Source organism: Chionomys nivalis, chromosome 18 (assembly GCF_950005125.1).
Source record: "Chionomys nivalis chromosome 18, mChiNiv1.1, whole genome shotgun sequence".
Taxonomy (NCBI): Eukaryota; Metazoa; Chordata; class Mammalia; order Rodentia; family Cricetidae; genus Chionomys; species Chionomys nivalis.
The window spans coordinates 28125838-28147955 of record NC_080103.1 but is presented as its reverse complement, the minus strand read 5'-3'; the positions used below and the strand labels follow the sequence as shown (position 1 = coordinate 28147955).

The following is a 22118-nucleotide window of genomic DNA, read 5'->3' as shown; positions in this document are numbered from 1 at the left end:
CTCTTTTCTAATCATAAAGCCATGTCTCATGTTGTAAACTATAGCCACTGTTGATATTACACTAATTTTTCACCATATTTTAAACCATCTTAGGCTTTGTTCTAACAGGCATTAAACTACTTTCTAGTCACCTTTATCACATGTAGGCCTAACTTCACATTATATGAAATGCTTTGTCCTTAGTTTAGTCCCAAACCTGGTCTTTATTAGTACATGACCTTTCTGTGCTTCTGATAAGAAAGTCTGCATATTTATCACACTCTTCTAACTTGTCAGAATTCAAACCTAAAGCTGTCTTCTCTTGCAATAGCAATGTCTGTTTTTTGTTGGGGGGGGGACCCTTGGTCTGGCTTTTCACTTGGATCCTTGGATCTTCCTATACGTACAAACAATAAGGAGCTGAGAATTTAGGACACACCGATCATTTACTATAGAGCATCTGAATTTGCTTCGGTTTCTAGCTCCCTTTGTAGCCTACAGTTCCACCGACTAACCATCTCATGCCAGTCCATCGCTATCTTTGCTGAAGTCTGGGAATGCCTCGCAGGAAAAGGCACACAGGCAGAATTCTCCGCCTGCTCTATGACTCCCAGTACCTCTCAACCGTGCACTGTAACAGTTAGAACTGGAGGGTGTGAGTTTCTCAATTACAAAACCTAGAACCGTTAGTTTACCATCTCCAAAGAAAACAAGACAGAACTGACGTAAGGTACCCCACACCTAGCGCTAGGCTTTTCATGTGAGTGCTGGGGATTCTAGCTCTCAATGTTTGCATAGTAGCACTTTACCAACTAGGGTGTGTTCTGAGTTCCAACAGCTACCTTTCTATAAAGGAGATTATAAAACAACAAATGAACAGTTAGCAATCTTTTATTTGCTTTACTTGCTACTCTGTGCTTCTTTATCCCTTAAAAATAGGGTTTATGTGATTCATATTCCAGTTTCCTCCAAGTTACATCTTTGGACGTCTAGCCACAGTTCTTCAGCTTGGTCTGCTCCCTGACAAGGAGCCAACGGGTGCTGCAACAGCATGATGAAACGGGAAAACTGCTGCAGGAACCAAACGCTGTTGGTTCAGCTTGCTTCCTCTTGGTCACTTGTTACACTTTCTAGATAAATAACAGACCATGCCATTTGTCGTATAAATATAGTACATACAATCTAACTGGAATTAATGTGAGACAACAGAAAATGTCCATGTTCAGAGTCCATTGATACTTTGGGATTCCGGTATGGAGAAAAGATTTAGCATTTCCATCTCCAGTGGGTGCAGGGTGCCTCCCGTGATGACCAAAGAATGCAATGGTTCTCCCAAGTCCACTGTGCACATTTGCTGTAAAGTGCCTGCTGCAATTTTCTGGTCCTCAGCGCCAACTCTGGCTAAGCCAACACAGAGTGTCTCCTCAGTGATTGCTGTTTAAAATGGGGGGCAGAGGAGGGAGAGACAGAGATGTTACAGATCAACTGGACAATGCTTCACCTTGTTCAACACTCAAAAATATTAGTACTACGATCCGCTAAAAAATGCCCTAAACACCCGAAACCTCTCTAGTCACTCACCACAGACCAGTTACTTTACCTTTTGAGAATTCCAAAGGTTTACATAACCTTATGTCTTAACAACTTGAAAAACAATTGGCTGTATTTATACTACACATAATGATAGCACATTTGTCTTAAAACAGGCTGTGAGTAAACATCTGTATGATTCACACACACACAGACACATAAAGATTTTTTTTTTGTTTATATTTCTTTGTGTACATGGAGGCAGAAGAGGGTGTTGGATCCCCTGAAGCTGGAACTCCATGTGATTGTGAGCCGTTTAAGGTGGGTGCTGGGAACCTAACTTGGATCCTCCTTGTCTTAATTAGGGTTTCTACTGCTGTGAAGAGACACCATGACTACAGCAACTCTTATAAAGGAAAACATTTAATTGGGGTAGCTCACTTAAAGTTCAGAGGTTCAGTCCATTATCATCATGGCAGGACAAGGTGGCGTACAGGCAAGCATGGTGCTGGAAAAAATAACTGAGATTCCTACATCTTTCAGGCAACAGGAAGTGGTCTGAGACACTGGGCAGTATCTTGAGCATATATGAGACCTCAAAGCCCAGTGACACACTTCCTCCAACAAAGCCACACATCCTAATAGTGCTATTCCCTTTGGTGGCCATTTTCTTTCAAACCACCATATTCCTTAAGAACAGGAACTTCCCCTAAGGAGCGAATCATCCTCCTGCCCCAACACATAAATTATTGATATACATTTATACTGACCAAGACACAGGAAAAATTAGGAGACTGAGAAAAATTCACAGAGAATTTCTCCTTAGTCATCTAATTAGTTACAGAATGAAACAGTTTCTTTTAATTAAAAAAAAGTTTTATCTCTTAAGTGGTAGTTGTGTGGGGTAATACATGAGTACAATAATATTTAATAAACTCTAAAGTCCATGACAAACAATGGCATTTCTGGATACTCAGGCTTTTAATTTCAGAGTAAAGATCCACAGCTCTCTTTCATAACCAAGCACTTTAGTGTACAGCTGAAGACCTGGCTTCTTATTGCTTTATCCTGCAGTTGAGAAAGTTTCTTCCCTGAAGAGTGACTTAAACAGAAATGGACAAGGATTTATACAAGGCAAAGAGGGCATGTGAGGAACTCAGTGCCACTAGCAGGGATAAGCCGTGCGATGACTGGGTCAGCAGGATGGCTCAGGAGGGAAAGGCACTTGCCACCATGCCTTGATGGCCCGAGTTTGAGTCCTGGGACCCGTGAGGTCAAAGGAGACGCAGCTCCTGGAAGCTTTTCTCTAAACTCCATATGGACATACGGCAAGTGTGCATAAAAAATAAGTACATGATTGTAACAAAGATTTAAAAACATAAATTATCACTCAAAAACACCTTCATGCATGTTTTTACTAGAGGTCAGGCAAAAACAGTGTCTATAACAGAATATGACAGGCATATTTAAGTTCTCAGCAAACATTTATTGACTACATTTTACTGTATACCACACACTCTGTCTACCTATTAGAAGTGTAAGATAAAAACACTTGTCTTTAACTTAAAGAAAACTATTCTATATGTCAGTGTTCAGAAGATAAAGCAGAATAAATATATTTTTGTAGGACAGATCTTACTGATTAGGACAAAAATGGTAGCACTTTATTTTATCATTTATATATTATCATGTTAAAATAAAATCTGATTATAAGTAAAATAATATACACACACACATAGTCTTTTCTGTTTGTTTGTTTAAGACAGGGTTTCTCTGTGTAGCCCTGGCTAGCCCTGAACTCACAGAGGTATGCATAAAGCTACTACCACCTGGCTAAAAGTCTTCATTTTTAAAAATTTAAGTTATGACAATTTTACTGTAAAGAACTCAATTATTCTTCTTTTAGTATAACTTGAATCCTGTGGGGTTTAAAATTAGAAAAAAAATAAGAGACCTACATAACACGGCAAAAACACCGACCGTGCTGTGTGGTGGGGGTGTGTCAGATATGTAGTGACATATCTATCTGTAGAGAAACAACCCAAGAGGCTCCGAAGTACCTGGTTCTTCCCCGCGTGCTCTCTGATTGTGAACAATTTCTAGAAGCTGCTGGGCTGCCTGGTTCACACTCATGTATCGAGGAGGTTCATAGATCTTTCTTCCCCTGTAAGCATAAAAGCTTCCCCTGTAAGCATTGTTCTTTCCCGTGAAATCCACTTGTGGCATTTAATGCAGTTCCTCCCCAGACACACTCGTGCGCCACAGCCCACACTCTCACGTTTTCACACGGCACCCACTTCTGGATAAACCAGGGTTTATAAACATGGGTGCAGTGACTGAGTTTCTTGAGCTTTCTTTCTATTGTCCTCAATGACACTGAAATGGCAGCAAGACTGACATTCTGAAAAAGACACACGTCTAAATCAAAGGATGCCTTAGCAGAGGTAAAGAGGTAATTCAACTGTGTCACTGTGGTCCCACTTGCTTTTATTTTCACAGTGCTGGAGACTGAACCTAGGGCCTAATGCACACTAGCCATTTTTTATTAATACGTTTCTATATCTTTTCTACTTCTTCCTCTAAAAAAACTGTCAAGGTCTGATAATCTTTGAGAGTAACAAGACTATTTCTGTATGCCTCGAAAACCTGGTGAGTTTACCAAATGATCGTAACAAAAAGACAAGCTTCTGAAACTTGCAGTCTGCACCGATCACTTACTGATCTACAGTTTCTCCAAGCCAATGCTGTCCAGCAGAAGCACAAATTAGTGCAGTCTCAAGCAGTGCAGACATTACAGTAACGAATTACAGAGACAAAATTAGTTTCAATAGCATGTAAATGTATTTAACCCAATATCCCCATAATATTATATTTGAATATATTTAAACATTGTTTTTATACCAAGTCTTTGAAATTTGATAAGCATTTTTAACACAACTGTTAAGCCTTAATTAGAAATATTTAATATGTATATAAAATGTATGGTCATAAAAATAGATTTATAAGCATAAGCTGGAGGGAGGATATAACTAAAATACATTGTAAACATGTAAGAAATTTCCAACAAATAAAAATATATTTAAAAACAGATTTACATATTAAGTTGTCTCAAACAACCTAAGGTTTTAAATTGTTAGTTTAAAGTTAAAGGAAACTTGAGTTCTTCAGCTTCGTCAGCCACATTTCGAGAGCTCATTACCATGCGTGGTAGGAACTGCTGTACTGAACACTGCTCACTAGGAGAGGATCCCGTCCTCGCACACGGAAGAAGCCATACCTCCTGCCCCCACCCAATGTCACACATGGGAGAAGCAGCCCCACCCCTCCATCCCCATCGTCACTCACAGGAGAAAGACACCCCCTCTGCCCCCATCCCTGTCCTCACGCATGGGAGAAGAGATCCCCCCCCCCACACACACAGGGGGAAGTGACTCCATAGCAGCAGCCAGAGGCTGATGTCAGATTCTGTTCAGGCCCAAGGTTCTGAACCCCCAACACATTCATTCACTCCACCCATATTTCAGGGTGACCTTTAACGCCCACTGCTGCTCTCAGGGTTAGATCTATGAATTCTGCGGCTACCTTCACTGAGCACCCTGCTCTATCTCCTGCAGGAGTCAAATATTCACTGCATCACTATGCTGAAAGCTCATCTTCCTCCATCCTTCGACTTGGCTCACTGGAGCACCTATGGTCCCGGTCACAGAACTGAAACACGGACGCACCTGATGAGATTCTCCAGAGACTGCTCCTTCACTTTGATATCTGTAGGGAGTAGAGGACAGCTCTTTTTAACCTAGTTATCTACCCCCAATCCTCCAGCTTCCACTAGGGATCATGTACATTTTTGGGAATCTTCCCAGATGCTCCCAAATGCTGATCTGAGTTGTGGTGTCTCTGCTCACACTTGCGTGTGACTATTTTCCTACAGGGGTTAGAGGAGCGGAAGCCTGTGGCTGTGGAAAGCAAACTGGAGTTTGGCCCCGACCCTCCTCTGCAGGGATCTAGTTTCCTGTTGGAAAAGGTGATAAGGGAAAGTATTAGATGATGTTGGCATGTGTACTACTTAACTGATCAGAATCTTTTAACTTTTCTACCTGGTACTCGCATAGACTCATCTGAAGTGTCTGCTTGCTCTCCTACCCTTGTTTATTTTCAGGCATCATCCTATAAAAGCCTCAAAGGATAAAACTTAAGTTAAAAAAAGAAAAGAATTCTTGCTGCTTAGTTTTTGTTGTTGATGTTGTTTTTTGAAACAGTGTTTCTGTATGTGTAGTACTGGCTGTCCTGGAACTAGCTCTGCAGACCAGGCTGGCCTTGAACTCACCTGCCTCTGCCTCCCAAGTAAGTGCTGGGATTAAAGGCATGTGCAACGCTACCACCCGAAAAAGATTCTTACCATATTTTGAAAAGAAGTGTTTACTTTCTTACAGTGGCAAGACATCCAGTAATAATGAATGAATACTGTAGTAACGCTGTCAGAGCTTCAGGCACCGCAGGGAGAGCCATACAATCTCTGCGCACACTCGTGAAGTCTGGCAGTGCAGCATGGCAAAGACTGAGTCCTTGCACTGCCCTGCCACTGTGCTTAGCTGACCACCGTGGTGCTTGGGCAACAGTGAAAAGCAGACTGGCTCTGTGTCCTAACAGGACTTCACACAAGGGCCACAGCTGCTTCCTGTTTTACAGGCAAAATGAATGGTTCTACCAATGTTTGTTTTTATAAAATAAATACAGCACAACTGAAGAGCCTCTGACAGACTTCTACAGCTTTGTGAAGTGATAGGAAAGCTTCTCCTATTGACCAATTCTACGTTTACTTAGAAATTACAACAATGATTAATCTTACATTGGTTTGTAATGTCTGTGTGGCATTTAATATTTAAGTATTTCTCAAATCTGAAATAATGATCATTATTTAATTAGTTCTACCTGTCTGGCACATACAAAAATGAATGTTATTGAAACTATGGCCTCCAATACAATAAATAAAGTCATGTTTTACTTTAAACAATATCTTGAATACTTATGATAACATTTCCCTTAATTCATTTACCTTGAGCTTGTAAAATGTAACATGTCTACTGTAAACCATGTAAAGCACAGATGTCTACTGAATATGTAGATATCGCTCTCCTATAACCTACTCCAACCCATCTGAAACTGTGTTTAAGCAGTAAGTTCCAATTATTTCATACAGCCTTTGTTTTCTACTCTAATGCTTTGTACTTAAAAATATCTATGTAACTAATGTTGTATACTAACTTCTTACTATATCACTATATCACATATATACACATACACATACAAAATATTTAAAATAAATCACTACAATTAGCTTGAGAAGTACCCTTACTCTCAACTGCCCATGAGGCGGGGGGGGGGGGGGCTTATTCTTATTTGCTATGAAGACAAAGGCTAAGAGTTATTTCTCAACAGTTTCTATCTGGTAAACAGAGACACTGAGATTTTGTTTTCTGGTTTCAATTTCAAGTGCCATTTCAAGGTTAATTTAAGATGTCACTTGTGTTCTGGTCATCAAGGGAAAGTGAAAATTTGATCCCAGTATTCCTGTGAATAACATGTAAGAAGAAGAGGCTCTTAGACATGTGACTTGTTAACTCTCGGGGGTCTAGAGCCCATGTCCATCTGAAACTCAGTGCTAGTATCTTGCTGTACAAAGCAGTCCTAGACCTTGTTTCTATGTTAATCAGGAAATAAAATTTGGCCTAGATAGTACATTGAAGGGAGCTGTGTTTTACTGCTGAGTAGTACACTAATATGTATATATTCCATACTTTCTTCATCCATTCTTCCATTGAAAGGCATCTAGGTTGTTTCCAGGTTCTGGCTATTACAAACAATGCTGCTATGAACATAGTTGAGCATATACTTTTGTTGTATGATAGGGCATCTCTTGGGTATATTCCCAAGAGTGGTATTGCTGGTCCAGGGGTAGGTTGATCCCGAATTTCCTGAGAAACCGCCACACTGCTTTCCAAAGTGGTTGCACAAGTTTGCATTCCCACCAGCTATGGATGAGTGTACCGCTTTCTCCACAACCTCTCCAGCAAAGGCTATCATTGGTGTTTTTTATTTTAGCCATTCTGACAGGTGTAAGATGGTATCTTAAAGTTGTCTTGATTTGCATTTCCCTGATCGCTAAGGAGGTTGAGCATGACCTTAAGTGTCTTTTGGTCATTTGAACTTCTTCTGTTGAGAATTCTCTGTTCAGCTCAGTGCCCCATTTTATAACTGGGTTGATTAGCCTTTTACGGTCTAGTTTCTTGAGTTCTTTAATGACTTCTTGAATTTTGCATGCAAATGGATGGAAATAGAAAACATATCCTGAGTGAGATAATCCAGACCCAAAAAGAGGAACATGGGATGTACTCACTCATACTTGGTTTCTAGCCATAAATAAAGGACATTGGGCCTATTATTCGTGATCCTAGAGAAACTAAATAAGAAGGTGAACCCAAAGAAAAACATATAGGCATCCTCCTGAATATTAACCTGCATCAGGCGATGAAAGGAGACAGAGGCAGAGACCCACATTGGAGCACCAGACAGAAATCTCAAGGTCCAAATCAGGAGCAGAAGAAGAGAGAGCACGAGCAAGGAACCCAGGACTGTGAGGGGTACACCCACACACTGAGACAATGGGGATATTCTTGGGAACTCACCAAGGCCAGCTGGCCTGGGTCTGAAAAAGCATGGGATAAAACCGGACTTGCTGAATATAGCGGACAATGAGGATTACTGAGAACTCAAGAACAATGGCAATGGGTTTTTGATCCTACTGCACGTACTGGCTTGGTGGGAGCCTAGGCAGTTTGGATGCTCACCTTAATAGACCTGGATGGAGGCGGGTGGTCCTTGGACTTCCCACAGGGCAGGGAACCCTGATTGCTCTTCGGGCTGAGGAGGGAGGGTGATTGATAGGGGGAGGGGGAGGGAAATGGGAGGCAGTGGCAGGGAGGAGGCAGAAATCTTAAATAAATAAATAAAACAATGAAGGGAGCTGGAAATAATAGGTCATTTGTATTTTATTCTGTTAACAATTAAATGGTACTGGGAAACTACTCAATATTAAGGTCAACTGCGAAAGAGATTTTAAAAAAATAAGAGAAGCATCATTTTTGATTTGGACAGAAAATATCCTAGAAGATGTAGAATGGTTGGTGACAACAGTAAATGCTCACCACGTCTGCTGAAGTGCAGTGATGATGAACAAATTTGTAAATATAGAGTCTTGGGAAGGATCTAGAGGTTCTAAGAGGGAACAGCAAGTCTCAGCATGAACACAGGATTTGTGTGGTATTTGGTGCTGAGTGTATGGGAAAGAGCTGTGTGCATACAGTGGCTAGCCTATGTCATTTTGCTTTGCTTTGTTTTTTTTTCTCTACCTAGTTATTCGCAGAACCATTTTAATTCTATCACAAAATGAAAACAAGAGAGGCCTGACAATTCCACTGCATGAGATAAGGGAGCCTCCTGATGCTTACCAAGTAAACACAGCGTGTGCATGCCATTTTCTCTATTCTTCTTCACTTTGTCAAAGAAGCTTTCTGGTCTCCAAGTGTCCGTCCAAAAAACAATAGAAACTGTTTCTCCAAACTTGTACAGCTAGAAAAACAAAATGTTACTTAATGATAAAACAATTATAATTATTTCCTAGGATAAGACCCCTGAAACAGGACTGAAGAGAAGGCCCAGGCTGGGAGAGGGAGGGCTCAGCAGTTAAGTGCTAGTACCGCACTTGTAGGGACCCAAGGCTATGCAGCTCATCATCACCTCTACTCCAGCTCCAGGGAGATCTGACCCCTCTGGCCTCCATTGGCACCTGACTCACATGAACATTACCACTCCCATATATGTAATTAGAAACTTAAAAAAAAAAATCAATCTTAAGAAAAAAAAAACCCCACAGAAATAAAAATAGCTCTCAGCACTCACAAGAGGTGTCAAAAGTGTAGTATTCTGCTTCACTGATGAGACTACCAAGCCTTAGAACGATCAGCTGACTTGCCTAAGGTCACACAGCTAAAAATAAGTAAATACACAGCTCAGGTCTGAGGGAATGAATGTTCTTATCCACTGTCTTAGCTCAACAGAATCCACAAGCCATATACTCACACGTGCTCCTGATCACAGCACACACCCTCCCAGTTTAACAAGCGTATGTCTGCCCTTCATGTCCAAGTTCAGCAATCAGGAGCTCCCCCAGGTGGTCCACCTCAGTTCCCTATCACTACAGCTACGAGTTTTTAAACTGGACTGGCTGTACCTGTCCACTGCAGCTGGTCCTCGAGCCTGTGTGGAGAACAGGTAAGAACTGGAGGCTGCCTCTGTAACCTGCTGGCTGTGCAGGAAAAGTACCAATACCATCAAAATACACACAGTGCTAAAGTCATAGAATGATCTAATTCAATTTAAACAGTTTGGTACAACTTGCAAGAAACCAGGAATGTACAGACACTGAAAAGCCACATCTAGTAACCTGTCACAGATGAGAAAGTCATTTTACTTCCCCAAGCCTTGTGCTCTTCTGTGAAAAATGAAGAGGCGGGTCTCAAGTGGGCACTGGAGATGCTGTTTCCTGCAGTGAGGCTTCCTTCTCACTTCCGTTACAGAAGCTGTGGCAAGAGGTGCCAGGAAGCAGACAGGAAGGAAGCAAGAAAAGGTGGGGTTCTCAGGGCATTCCTCCATTCTCTAGAGTGGCTAATACTTCTCAGCCTCTGCATACTGAAGTCTTTTAAAACCCTTAACAATCATCATAGCACCTCTCAGTCCTAGAAGGATTGCTCATCATGTCCCTAATATGCTACAGATGCCGATTTACCTATCAAGGAGCTTTATTCTCAAAGCCCATTTGAGAGTTATCCGAACAAAGCATCCTGGGAGAGAAGCCACGCTACTCTGTAGCAGCCATGTTCACACGATTGTGTACAAAGACCCTGGTGCTCCAAATAGTCAGTCATGCATCTTCTGCCCTGTATAATAAGATTTATCTCTGAAAAATACATTTTGAGTTCTAAGATAGGATTTTTAGACTACAGTTCCCAGGATCAACTTCACGGGAGAGGTCTTAACTCTGCAGAGGAGTTGTTATAGCTGCTATCCCATGAGAAGCAAATTTATCCAACAAATAGTGAATACAGATCACTTACTCTACGCCAGGCAATAGTCTGGGCACATTTTAAAAGTGATAAGCAAATAGATGTCTGGCCATCATGAAAAAGTTGAGAGCTGACAGCTGACAGAGCTGACAAAGGCTCTGGACACACGGCAGTGGTTCTGGTTAGCAGCCTGTCATCAACAAGACAATCTCTGGCTTAGACAAGAACATCCAGCATGGTAAGTGTAATGAGCACAGTTCTAAGGACTGAATAGCCAAGGGCCCACTGAGTGCCTAGTCGTGCCTCATACACTGTCAGAACTCAGTATATGACTCATTGGTGTACATTACGATTATATAAACATTTTCTAAACCGCTGTGTCCTGACAGGATCCAGCTGCTTTCTTTATTGGCTAAGTTCAAAAAGTACCAAATATGTAAAACTACTCTAAGTAAGTTACATTTACAATGGACAAGTTCAATTATACATTTTAAATGGAGTTTGTCACCTCTCATCAAACTTGAAACATGTATTATTTCATTAAAACCTTCATGGAAAACTGTATTTCCATTTATGTATAAATATTTAAGAGGCTCTGATATTTTAAGAAATACGGGAACAAAATCATAGAAGCAAGGAATTCTTCATTCAAAGACAGAATGATGAATCCCTGAAAAGGGACTTGAGATGCTAGTCACATCTAACGTAAGAAACTGCTCTCTGTGAAAGACTGAAGTGCCACCCAATGGGGAGATTGGAGAAACCTCACAGGAACAGCCTCCTAGGACCCTGGTTTATAACTGCAGCCACTCCTGTGGCAAGGGTGCAAACTTTGTCAATGAGCGCCTCAACAGTACATAAACACTCTCACCACTGAGATGTCAGGACCTAAAGAACTCAAGGACCAGCACTCTGCATTTCACAACAAAGGACTTGCCATTATCAGTAAACTGTGAGAGAGCTGGAGCGAATCTCAGCGACAGGAACTGAGCTGCAGAGCCTGGACCCTGGGCTGTCTTAGAGCTCCGTGAGCTACGACCACGCTTCTGAGAACGTTGAGAGGTTCAAATCTGACAATGTTACTACTTCAAAGCTAAGTTTGAACAACATCAGATATTTTCTCGGAAATCCTAGGGAAAATGCAGATCTATTCTGCTTTCATCTGAAATAATTTAGAGAGAAAGCAACCCATCTGACTTGGTACTGGATCATGTACGGTTAAAGAAAAAAAAAAAGGAAAAGAAAAACCTTCAACTCAAAGTCATTCACCCAGTCATTGTGTAAGGTACTAACTATTGAGGCAGAGGAGAAGACACACAAGAAAGACACATAGTTAATAGCCCTTGCCAATATGACATCTGGACCCCATCTTTTCTATTCCACACTCAGAGAAAAAGCACCTGAAAGTGTCTTCTGAAAGGCAGACTACGAGTTGGAACTTAAAGAGATTGAGAGGATGAAGGTGCAGAGGTGAGCACGGAAAGAGAGGGATGAACCAGGGTGGTATAAGACAGGTACCAGAAAGAGGGGTGGTAATGACGCACGCCTTTAAGCCCAGTACTCAAGAGGCAGAGGCAGGTGGATCTCTGAGTTTGAGGCCAGACTGGTCTACAAAGTGAGTTCTAGGACAACCAAGGCTGTTACACAATGAAACCCTGTCTTGAAAAACCAAAACCAAACAAACAAAAAAACCAAACAAATAAAAAAATCTATGCTCTCATATATGATTGGGAATCCATTTGTGAACTAAATAAAAAAGAATTATATTTTGAAGCATATTACTCCAAAGACAAAATCTGATTTAGAAGGCAGAAGATAAGCAAGCAATTTAACTCAGGAAATACCTGTCACGAATAGATTTTTACAATGCTGTGATAAACACAACAGAAGGTATAAACCAAAGCACTAATAGTAAAACCTGAACACAAACATTTGGCATAAGAGAGGTTTGGGAGTAGAAGAACAGCACAGTGAAACCCACAATCTACTGCATGGGAAGAACGATGCATCTGTGCTCACAATAATGGGTAGGACAGATGCGGTGGCATACCTGTAATGCCAGTTTGGGAGACTCAAGCAGAGAGATGGCGAGTTCAAAGTCAGCCTGGGCTATGTAACCAGACCACTCAGAAAATCACAACAATGGCCAGCAAGACAGCTGAGAGGGTAGAGACACCTGCCTCCACACTTAACGACTTGACTGTCCCGAGATGCACGCACTGAAAGGACAGAAGCTGCTGTCCAAGTTGTCCCATGACCTCTGTGCTCTTACTGTGGCACACACATGCACCCCAACACACGCCTATTTTTTAAAAAGTTAAGACATTGAAAGAAAATCGAAACAAACATTAAAGACAAATAAAAATTAGAGACAAATTAAAATAAATAAAAATTGAAGACAGAGTTAATGGGAAGGAAAGGGAAATGTTTAATAAACACGCTAACGAGGTGCCAGAGATTAGGCAGGTCCTGTAGTGACAGCCATGCAGAGCTCTGCTATCCTCATTACCCAGCTCAGCGGCCCTTGGCTGTGTTGTACTTTCTTCAATTACTACAGTAAATCCTAGAGCACAAGGGAAGCACCTAATGTTCGAGGCTAACAGTAGGAACACTACTACACCCTCAACAGTGGGACTGTCACAGGACTTGAAATGAAAAAAGGAAGCCAGCTGTGCAGTGATGTTTTGTGTGTGTTTTAACAGAGAAAGCTTGTCTGAAGATCAGAGTACAGAGCTAAGCCACTAGAAGTCAGGAAGTGGTGGCACTTTAATCCCAGGACTCGAAGACAAGAGGCAGAGGGATCTCTGTTAGTTCAAGGCCACTCTGGGTTATACAAGATTGAATCTGTCTAAAAGAGAAACAGAGCTCACAAAGGTGATCCCAGCACTTGGGATCTCACATCTTTAATCCCAGAACTAGGGAGGAAGAGACAGGAACTCAGTGCAGCCTGAGGAGAAGTGCACTCTAGGCAGTCAGTCTGAGGACAAGCTCACCCTTTCGGTCTGAGCATTGGTAGAGGTGAGAACTCTCTAGTGAATGGCCACTCTGCTTCTCTGATCTCTCAGCTTTCACCCCCTAATATTTGACTCTGAATTTTTATTATTAAGACCAACTAGAATTAGTGCTGCACATTTCTGAAAGTAATATACATTTTTCTAGACTAGACGTACTATATAAACAAAAGAACACATAGCAATACTCAGGGTCACTTAAGCAACAGCCAGAGAAAGTGGAAGTATTTCATAGAATGAGAAAATTACACAATTATCCACGAGTTCCTTGAAGGTAAATTATGGCTGCATCCAAAGGCACTTACCAAGCAAGCATTAAGTAGATATACAGTATTTATTGAATGAATGAAGCATGTTTGTCTTAAGGAAGCCTAATTTGCAACCCTCAAGTAGACTTATATGCTTCAGCTGGAAATTTCCACTAAGGTTGAGACTTATGGTACAGAATCATATGACCCACCTCTATCAGAATGTTTATTACTAAGTTACGGATATATATATGGTCACATATGTAGATGTGTTAAGAAGTTCTGCAGCTACTTGCCATCAATAATTATGATCAACAGGAATCTGCTGTCTCTCAATAAACTACCAAGTTAAAGAGAATACTCAGTGCTTAGTTCTGAACTATCCTTGCAAGCTCTTTAGAGAACAATAGAACAGACAGGCTTCAGAGGGGTGACAAGCTGAGGGCAAAACACTGTGTCCACTCCTGGGTTAGGAATTGGTAGTTGCTATGCTTTGATGCAGAGATGACGGAGGTATGTTTTGCCCAGGTCACTCAGAGCAGGCCCTCATTTCAACATCTTGATGCATGTTTTTGAAATTGTGACAAAGCACTCCGAAAGGACAGGACACCGTACAAAAGTGAAGCCTACTTCCCTTTAAAATTGAAGTAGAGACAACATGAGGAGGAACCTGCTAACAGTCTCCATCTGGCAGGAGTATTTCTGGTAATCAACACCTGCTCTTTCAGTCCTGATAAGCCAAAGGAAGATAATGAAGTACGCTCATTTTCTAAGACTTTTACTTGCTTGTGTTGATGGTTCTGAAGGCATGATGTCACTCCTACAGCTGCAGCAGCATTTGACTGCCTGTTAAAATGTAAATTCTCCTGGAGCTCGAAAGACGACTCCATAGTAAAGAGGGTATACTACTTTTCCAGAGGACTTGAGTTCAGTTCCCAGCATCTGACTGGGCAGTTCACAAGTAACTACAGTTCCGGGGGCTCTAACATCTTCTTCTGGCTTATGTGGAACCCACATGAACACACACAATGAGGGGAGTATATGGGGTTGGAAAGAGGAAAGGAAGAGATGATATAATTATATTTTAACTTAAAAAATAATAACTAGTGCTCCAATGTTGGTCTCTGTCTCTGTCTTCTTTCATCGCCTGATGAAGGTTAATATTCAGGAGGATGCTTATATATTTTTCTTTGGGTTCACCTTCTTATTTGGCTTCTCTAGAATCACGAATTATAGTCTCAATGTCCTTTATTTATGGCTAGAAACCAAATATGAGTGAGTACATCCCATGTTCCTCTTTTTGGACTGGACTGAAGTCTCACGATCCAAAGGAGGAGCAGAAGGAGAGAGAGCACGAGCAAGGAACTCAGGACCGCGAGGGGTGCAGCCACACACTGAGGCAATGGGGATGTTCTATTGGGAACTCACCAAGGCCAGCTGCCCGGGGTCTGAAAAAGCATGGGACAAAACCGGTATCGCTGAACATAATGGACAATGAGGACTACTGAGAACTGAAGAACAATGGCAATGGGTTCTTGATCCTATTGCACGTAATGGCTTTGTGGGAGCCTAGGTAGTTTGGATGCTAACCTTACTAGACCTGGATGGAGGTGGGTGGTCCTTGGACCTCCCACAGGGCAGGGAAACCTGCTTGCTCTTTGGGCTGAGGAGGGAGGAAGACTTGATTCGGGGAGGGGGGGGGGAATGGGAGGTGGTGGCGGGGAAGAGGCAGAAATCTTTAATAATTAAATTAATTAATTAATTAAAAAGAAATAGGTTAGAAATCTGAACATAGTTTTCAAAAAAAAAATAAATATGGTTTTAAAAATTTAAAAAAAAAAAACAATAACTAGATAGACAAACAAACCATTAAGTAAATGTAAATTCTCAGACCCCATATCACATGTACTATTCTGAGAAAGTTCGCTGGTAAGGCTCAGCAGTCACAAGCCCCAGAGGAAGGTCTGATGAACACTGTCTCTGACAGTTACTTGTTCAGGCTATAGTATCTTCCACAAATGTAGTCCAAATAGTAAAGAAAAAAGTCCAAAAGGAATGGAAGCCAGGCGGTGGTGGTGCACGCCTTTAATCCCAGCACTCGGGAGGCAGAGGCAGGCGGATCTCTGGGAGTTCCAGGCCAGCCTGGTTTATAAGAGCTAGTTCCGGGACAGGCACCAAAGCTACAGAGAAACCCTGTCTCGAAAAACCAAAAAAAAAGGAATGGAGTTCAAGTGGAGATCTGCATTCTACATGTATGTAGGCATTTATTTACTAAGTGTGCCATGTATACATAGTAACCCCCCCATTTCTATGCTTCTAATTCAATGAATTTCTCTAACCATTGTGCAAAAATATTTGGGGGTTTGGGGGACTGTTTCTGTAATTAAAATGTACTGCTTTTTCTTGTCCATCCCTAAATAATACAACCGAGCTATTTACACAGCACCTGCACTGAGTTCGATATTCTAAGCACTCTAGAGATGGATTAAAGTATGAGAGTCTATGTGCAGGTTGTATACAAGTATTAGGCCATTTTATAGAGGCAACTTGAGCAACTGCAGATATAATTCAGGGGCCTTAGAATTAGTGTTCATGAAAAAGACAATTGTCATTTTTTAAGTGTGTTTTAGGCTCGAGAACTGTTAAAAAAATATCAATTCCTCTTTTCCCTGGACTGGGAATATTTTGGGTGGCACAGAATTCTATCTCCACAGAAGCCACTGTGGAGTAGAGAGAAGAACAAGCCACATTCTGTGGTGCCCAGACAATGCCATCTCATATACAGATTAGACAGTGAAGATGGGGACATGGTAACAGCTGTCCAACAAAAGTTCATGAAAGCTAAATATTTTTTAAAACAATATATTAGGCATAAGTACAATTTCAGGGGCATATATGGAACCTGTCAATTCTCATAGCAAATACTTTCCCAAATGGACCTCTTTCACTTTAGATAGGGAACAATCACTTCTTGAAACAACTCAGAAGATCAAAATGAGAAGGCAGCAAATTTAGCTCTTAGTTTATACAAGAGATACATTTGGAAGGTATTTGTCTTTTAATGCTTAAGAAAACAAAACAAAAACAACACTTCTGGGAAAACATGAGAAAGGGCTTCACAAGACGTAAATTACATCCTTCACAAGATGTAAATTAAAACCAACAAATATGTATATACACCCATAGTTTAGTGTTCATACATCTTTCTTATCACATTCTCTCTGTCTCTCCCTTTATCTCCCTCTCTCTCTTTTTCTTTAGTAGCTATTAAATCTTTCAAGGTATCACTGCCCAAAAGGAAGTTTTGGGTTTTGGTTTGTTCCTTATTCCATCTCTGTTACTAACTCAGGAACATTTTGAGGAGTCGTTTCTCTACCTGTCATGTTTACTGAAGCATTAACATTTCAGAGTCACATGAACAGCTCTCATCCTGCTCCAATACAGAAGTGCTTTCTACTATAAAGACAAATTGGCAAGAGTTGTTTTAAAGTATACATCCTAGACAAGAGGGACGCAAACTCCTAAGCCAAAGCAAATATGATAACTAAGAGCAAGTAGCAAGTATGCAAAGTGACTGTGTACACTTCTGTCTGATTCTTCACGAGGAAATTAGAATTTATACTGGATGGCCAGTATTAGTCAATGAAACCAAGCTATTCTTCCTAAGTAACAAAGAGCTGATTTTAACGTATCTTATTTTTTAAATGTTTATTTATATATTTGAGGGGCCATGCCATAGCACGTATGTCAAAGTCAAAGGACAACTTGCAGGAGTCAGCTCTCTTCCCAAAATGTGGGTACCAAAGTTCAAACTCAGGCTGTGAAGCTTGGAGGCAAGCTCTTTTATTTATTAAGCTGGCTCATGGTACCAAATGTGTCTTTCTAAAACTATCTATCCATAAGTGATGAATTTCAGCAAGATAGACCAGGGAGGGTCTAATTTCATGGATTCTAAAGTACATGAATTTTTCCTATTAAAATACAGAGAGACACAGACTATGTCTTTAAGCAGTTTCTTAAAAAGCACTGCTGTCCACGCAGGGATTACAGCTGCCATGAACCACACGTGTCAACAGCAGAACATATATCACACTTGGACAGGGGTACCAATAGCTTAAGAGAAAATCTCAGAAACATCAATAGAGCACTCTTTCAAGCTCTCTGAGCCACACTTGCTGGAGATAAAAGTAGCTAACTTTACACCCCAGCACTTGTAACATGGCCTTCAAGCCTTCCTCACTGGCTCTCAGCTCTGTATTCATTTAAGAAACACGCTCTCAGGGAAAGAGAAAGGGATACTGTGTGGGAAGCTCAGGCTCAGCCGCGCTGATGAAGTCACTGGAGGAATATAAAGACTGCTGAGGAATGCTTAATGTAATTTGCTCATTCTTTCCTCTTTTTATGTATGGACAAGATCGATATAAAGTTAAAATAATTCTGGAACTAAATTTACATGGCCTGTTGAAAGAAAGGGTTAAAGGAAGGAAAATAACAAATAACTTATAGGAAAACAGAACAAAAACCTTAGCAAATATTTTAAGAGTACATCTCAAAAATTAAGCTTTATAGCTCCTGTATGAAATAAGAGTGAAATGAGCTTGGCACTTGCAGGAAACAGACCATTTTCCCACGTTCCACCCGGCACTCCCCTTGCAGCATTACCTGTAAGCCACAGCAGCCTACAGCATTCATTATGGAGGCATTGTGGATAACTTGGTAAGGGATTCCCAACTTTGTGGCTCTCAGAATAAGATCACTGTGTGTTGTAGCCCTGCAGTGAGAAAACAGGTTCAGTTAAGTGAATGACCTTAATCTTCTATCCTAGCTCATGAATTCAAGTCAAAGAGTCAACTGTTCTTCCTCAGATTCCACTAGGCACCTGCAGAGGTCTTTTATTTGGGCTTCTTAGGGATGCAGTGTGCGTCTACCCACATCCCTCACAAGATGTCACTCCAGCCATAGAATGACACTGACTGAAGAAAGGAGCGCGCTGTCCTGATATCCGCTAAAGATGTCTGGAGAATACAAACTCAGCAATTTGATTCTTCTCTCAGGACGTCTGTAGATAAGTTGTAATGATCAAAATGACTTAGCACCTCAGACTTTTATCATTTCCCGTGTTCCAAATATTCAAGAGTCTTCTCTACTCCCTATTTATTTCAAAATACTCAATTGTCACCAACCATAGTTTCTCCTCTTATCTCAGCTTTCTCCTGTACCCAGTGACCATCTTTACTCTAGTTCCTTCCCCAGGACCCTTCCCAGGCTCTGGTGACAATTAGCCTAATATCCATTTTTTAGATATTAATGCTTTAGTTTTCGCATGTAAGTGGGACACTTTAAATGATGAATTTTTCATTTTTCCCTTTACAGTTCTGTGGTACAACTAAACCAAATTCTTTTTTTTTTTTTTTTTTGGTTTTTCGAGACAAGGTTTCTCTGTGGTTTTGGAGCCTGTCCTGGAACTAGCTCTTGTAGACCAGGCTGGTCTCGAACTCCCAGAGATCCGCCTGCCTCTGCCTCCCGAGTGCTGGGATTAAAGGCGTGCGCCACCATCGCCCGGCTTAAACCAAATTCTTTACTGCTGCCCTATTTGGATTTGTTTTTATATCTTAAAACTGAAGGTGAAACACAGGGCATAGCCTATTGGTCCTTCAATCTAGTAAAATTCTGCCGGACAGAATTCCATTTGGAGTGTACAACTGTGTGCAGTCTTCCTATTTATAGCTGTGTTCAGTCTGGTTACTTATTGTATAGACTTAGTGGTGTGTGTGTGTCCCTGTGTGCATTCTGACGTTAACTTCCCTTCTGTGAAAAGTGTGTTTATAACTAGGTAGGTGGGGAGAAGAGAATATATGTAAATACAAATTGAATACTATGACATGTAATCTCACATCAGTTTAGAATGGCATTACCAAAGGTTCTTTTCATCTTGATAGAAACGCTAAGCCCTACTGGGGAAAGCAACATTAGCATGTTTGAGAAACTACTTACAAATAAGCAGAGTCTGTCAACTGGTCAATGCATACCAAGTAGGAAGATCAAGGGCTTACACCCCATGAGGCAGCCAGCTACAGATTAAAACATGCCCACCAGGGAAGCCTGTTTTTAATCACATACATAAAATAAAACCCGTATGAAAAATTATCAGCAATTTGATTTAGAGTAAGTGTTTAAAGAAAATATAAAAATACAAGATGTAAAGAATGTTTTTAACACAATCTTGAACAGAATCTTTCTACCTAATATTTTAGTTCAAGGAAAAGTAAATTAGATATTTGATGAGGGTGTTATTTTTAATTTAAATAGCCTTATGGGTGAGCTACTTAAATAGATGAAAAGAAAAACTGGTTTAAAAATGTATCATCATCACAAACTCATTTGAAATAATCAGACCAAGCAAAACACACATAAGTTTACTATTTCCAAATGTAGGAAATGAATTATCTAACCAGAAATAGTGAGGTTATTTTACCTTAACAGCGCACTTGTTATTTGGAGTTCTTTTAAAAGCAATTTCAAAAGAAAAGATGCAAAATGGCTTAACTGATGGGTTCATTCACATACATGAAGGCAGCTGTAACAGTGCCGCCATGACAGGGAGAGGAGCAGGGCAGTCTGGAAAATCACTGTTTCAAGGTGCACAGTGAAAATTATAACCTCAAGAGCTACTAGAAACACTGCAAGTTTAACATTCATTTGAAAGGTGCTTTATATGCTAGAAAATATCTGTACCTAGCAGTAATCAAACAGCTGCAGTACTTGAACTTGAATCTAACACATGGTTGAAGATGATCAGGCACTGAGAGTGCAAATTAATTATCATTAGAATTTCAAAGAAAAGACAGTAAAATAGTCCCCAAAAATCTACAATTAGTAACTGGGTATCACCTGGAAGGTGAAGGCAGAAGGGCTAGGAGTTCAAGGCTAGTTTAGGACACTGAGATTTCAATGCTAGCCTACATTAGAGGAGACTGTCTCAGTCCAAACCAAAATAGCACAAGCAAAGCCCAGGTAACTGAGCAAATACAAGGTAATACCGCAACAACATGCGAGAAATTCACTGCTGCACGACTTAGTGCAAGGAGAGCGCCACAAAAGTAGCCAGGGCAAAAGCAGAGACTAAAGAATGAAGGCACAAAGTCACTGGATTTCAGCAGGGAAGCTAACTACATGAAGCCACTTCCTCTGCACATCTGCTTTCTTTCCATGGAGCTCCCCACCTCCTCCCCACCACCTGCCTACAGTCTCTTCTTCAGAGCCCTATCCAGATCCAGCTCAGTACTCATGAACACCACACCTACACACAAATTCTTCTGCTCGCATACCTCAAAGTCTTGCAGCTTCTGTAATGACATCCTCCTGTTTACCCCTCTCCTCTGGCGACATGGAATCCTCACCTTTCCTAGAGCTTTATCTGTTCCTAGGCTGTCTTCTCTTTGTCTTTCTTCCGTGGTGACCCTATCCATTCCTCTGGCTTTAAATGCCACCCACATACCTATGACTTCAGACCAGAACAACCCAGTCTCCTGCTTCTAGAACAGTCCTCAAGTCAGAGTGCATTCCTTCTTTTCCACATCCACTCAGTAGCTTCCTTCTAAGCATGTTCTATACCAGTCTTCTCTTTCTTCCACCAGGAACCTCTGTCTCCTTGAGTCCACTCACATCAAGCAAGCCAAATGGCTTTTAATACTGGAAAGAATTGTGATTTTCTTGCTTTAAAACCCTCCAAAGATTTGCCACTAATTTCAAATAGGATCCCTTCAAAACCTTAAAGATGGATGGCTCCTGTCTACCTCTGTACACTTCTTACACCCTCTTCCCATCGTGCTCCAGCCACTATGGCCTCTGGTGCCTTAACCAGTCTTTCTGTCTCCTCTGCTTGGAATGAGCTGCCTCCTGAACCCATTTCAGTCACTTGCTTTCAGTACAACCTTCAAAACCAGGCTCTTCCAGATGCCTCTGCATAAGTAAGCCCCCCTCCCCGATCTCCCCACTTTACAGACTTCCCCAAAACTACATTTTTTTCTTTTTCTGTGATTACCGTTGGTCACTCCCATCAACCTTTTAAGTCCATATCTTGCCAACTCATTAAGTAGGAGTTCCTATCCCAAGAGATGGATGAAAGGTATCTGGGTGACTACATTACTGTTGGTTCAAAACAGGCTTGTCTGTCTTTGCTGAATTGAGGTAAGCTATCACAGTGTTCTTCAATTATTATTTAATGA

The 22118-nt window shown here is 41.1% G+C and overlaps 1 protein-coding gene across 1 annotated transcript in view; it reads right to left on the bottom strand.

Annotated features, from left to right (window-relative positions):
• Positions 1–882: 882 nt before the first annotated feature.
• The window catches only part of Dph5 (diphthamide biosynthesis 5), a 28120-nt gene continuing 6884 nt past the window's right edge, over positions 883–22118 (bottom strand). Inside the window, exons 4-8 of the mRNA XM_057793597.1 lie at positions 18553–18661; positions 9018–9138; positions 5235–5274; positions 3570–3673; positions 883–1413 (exon numbers count right to left, since the gene is read on the bottom strand). Of these exons, the coding sequence (XP_057649580.1) occupies positions 1202–1413; positions 3570–3673; positions 5235–5274; positions 9018–9138; positions 18553–18661 (586 nt within the window). The 3' untranslated portion in view covers positions 883–1201. The remainder of the gene's footprint in view (positions 1414–3569; positions 3674–5234; positions 5275–9017; positions 9139–18552; positions 18662–22118) is intronic.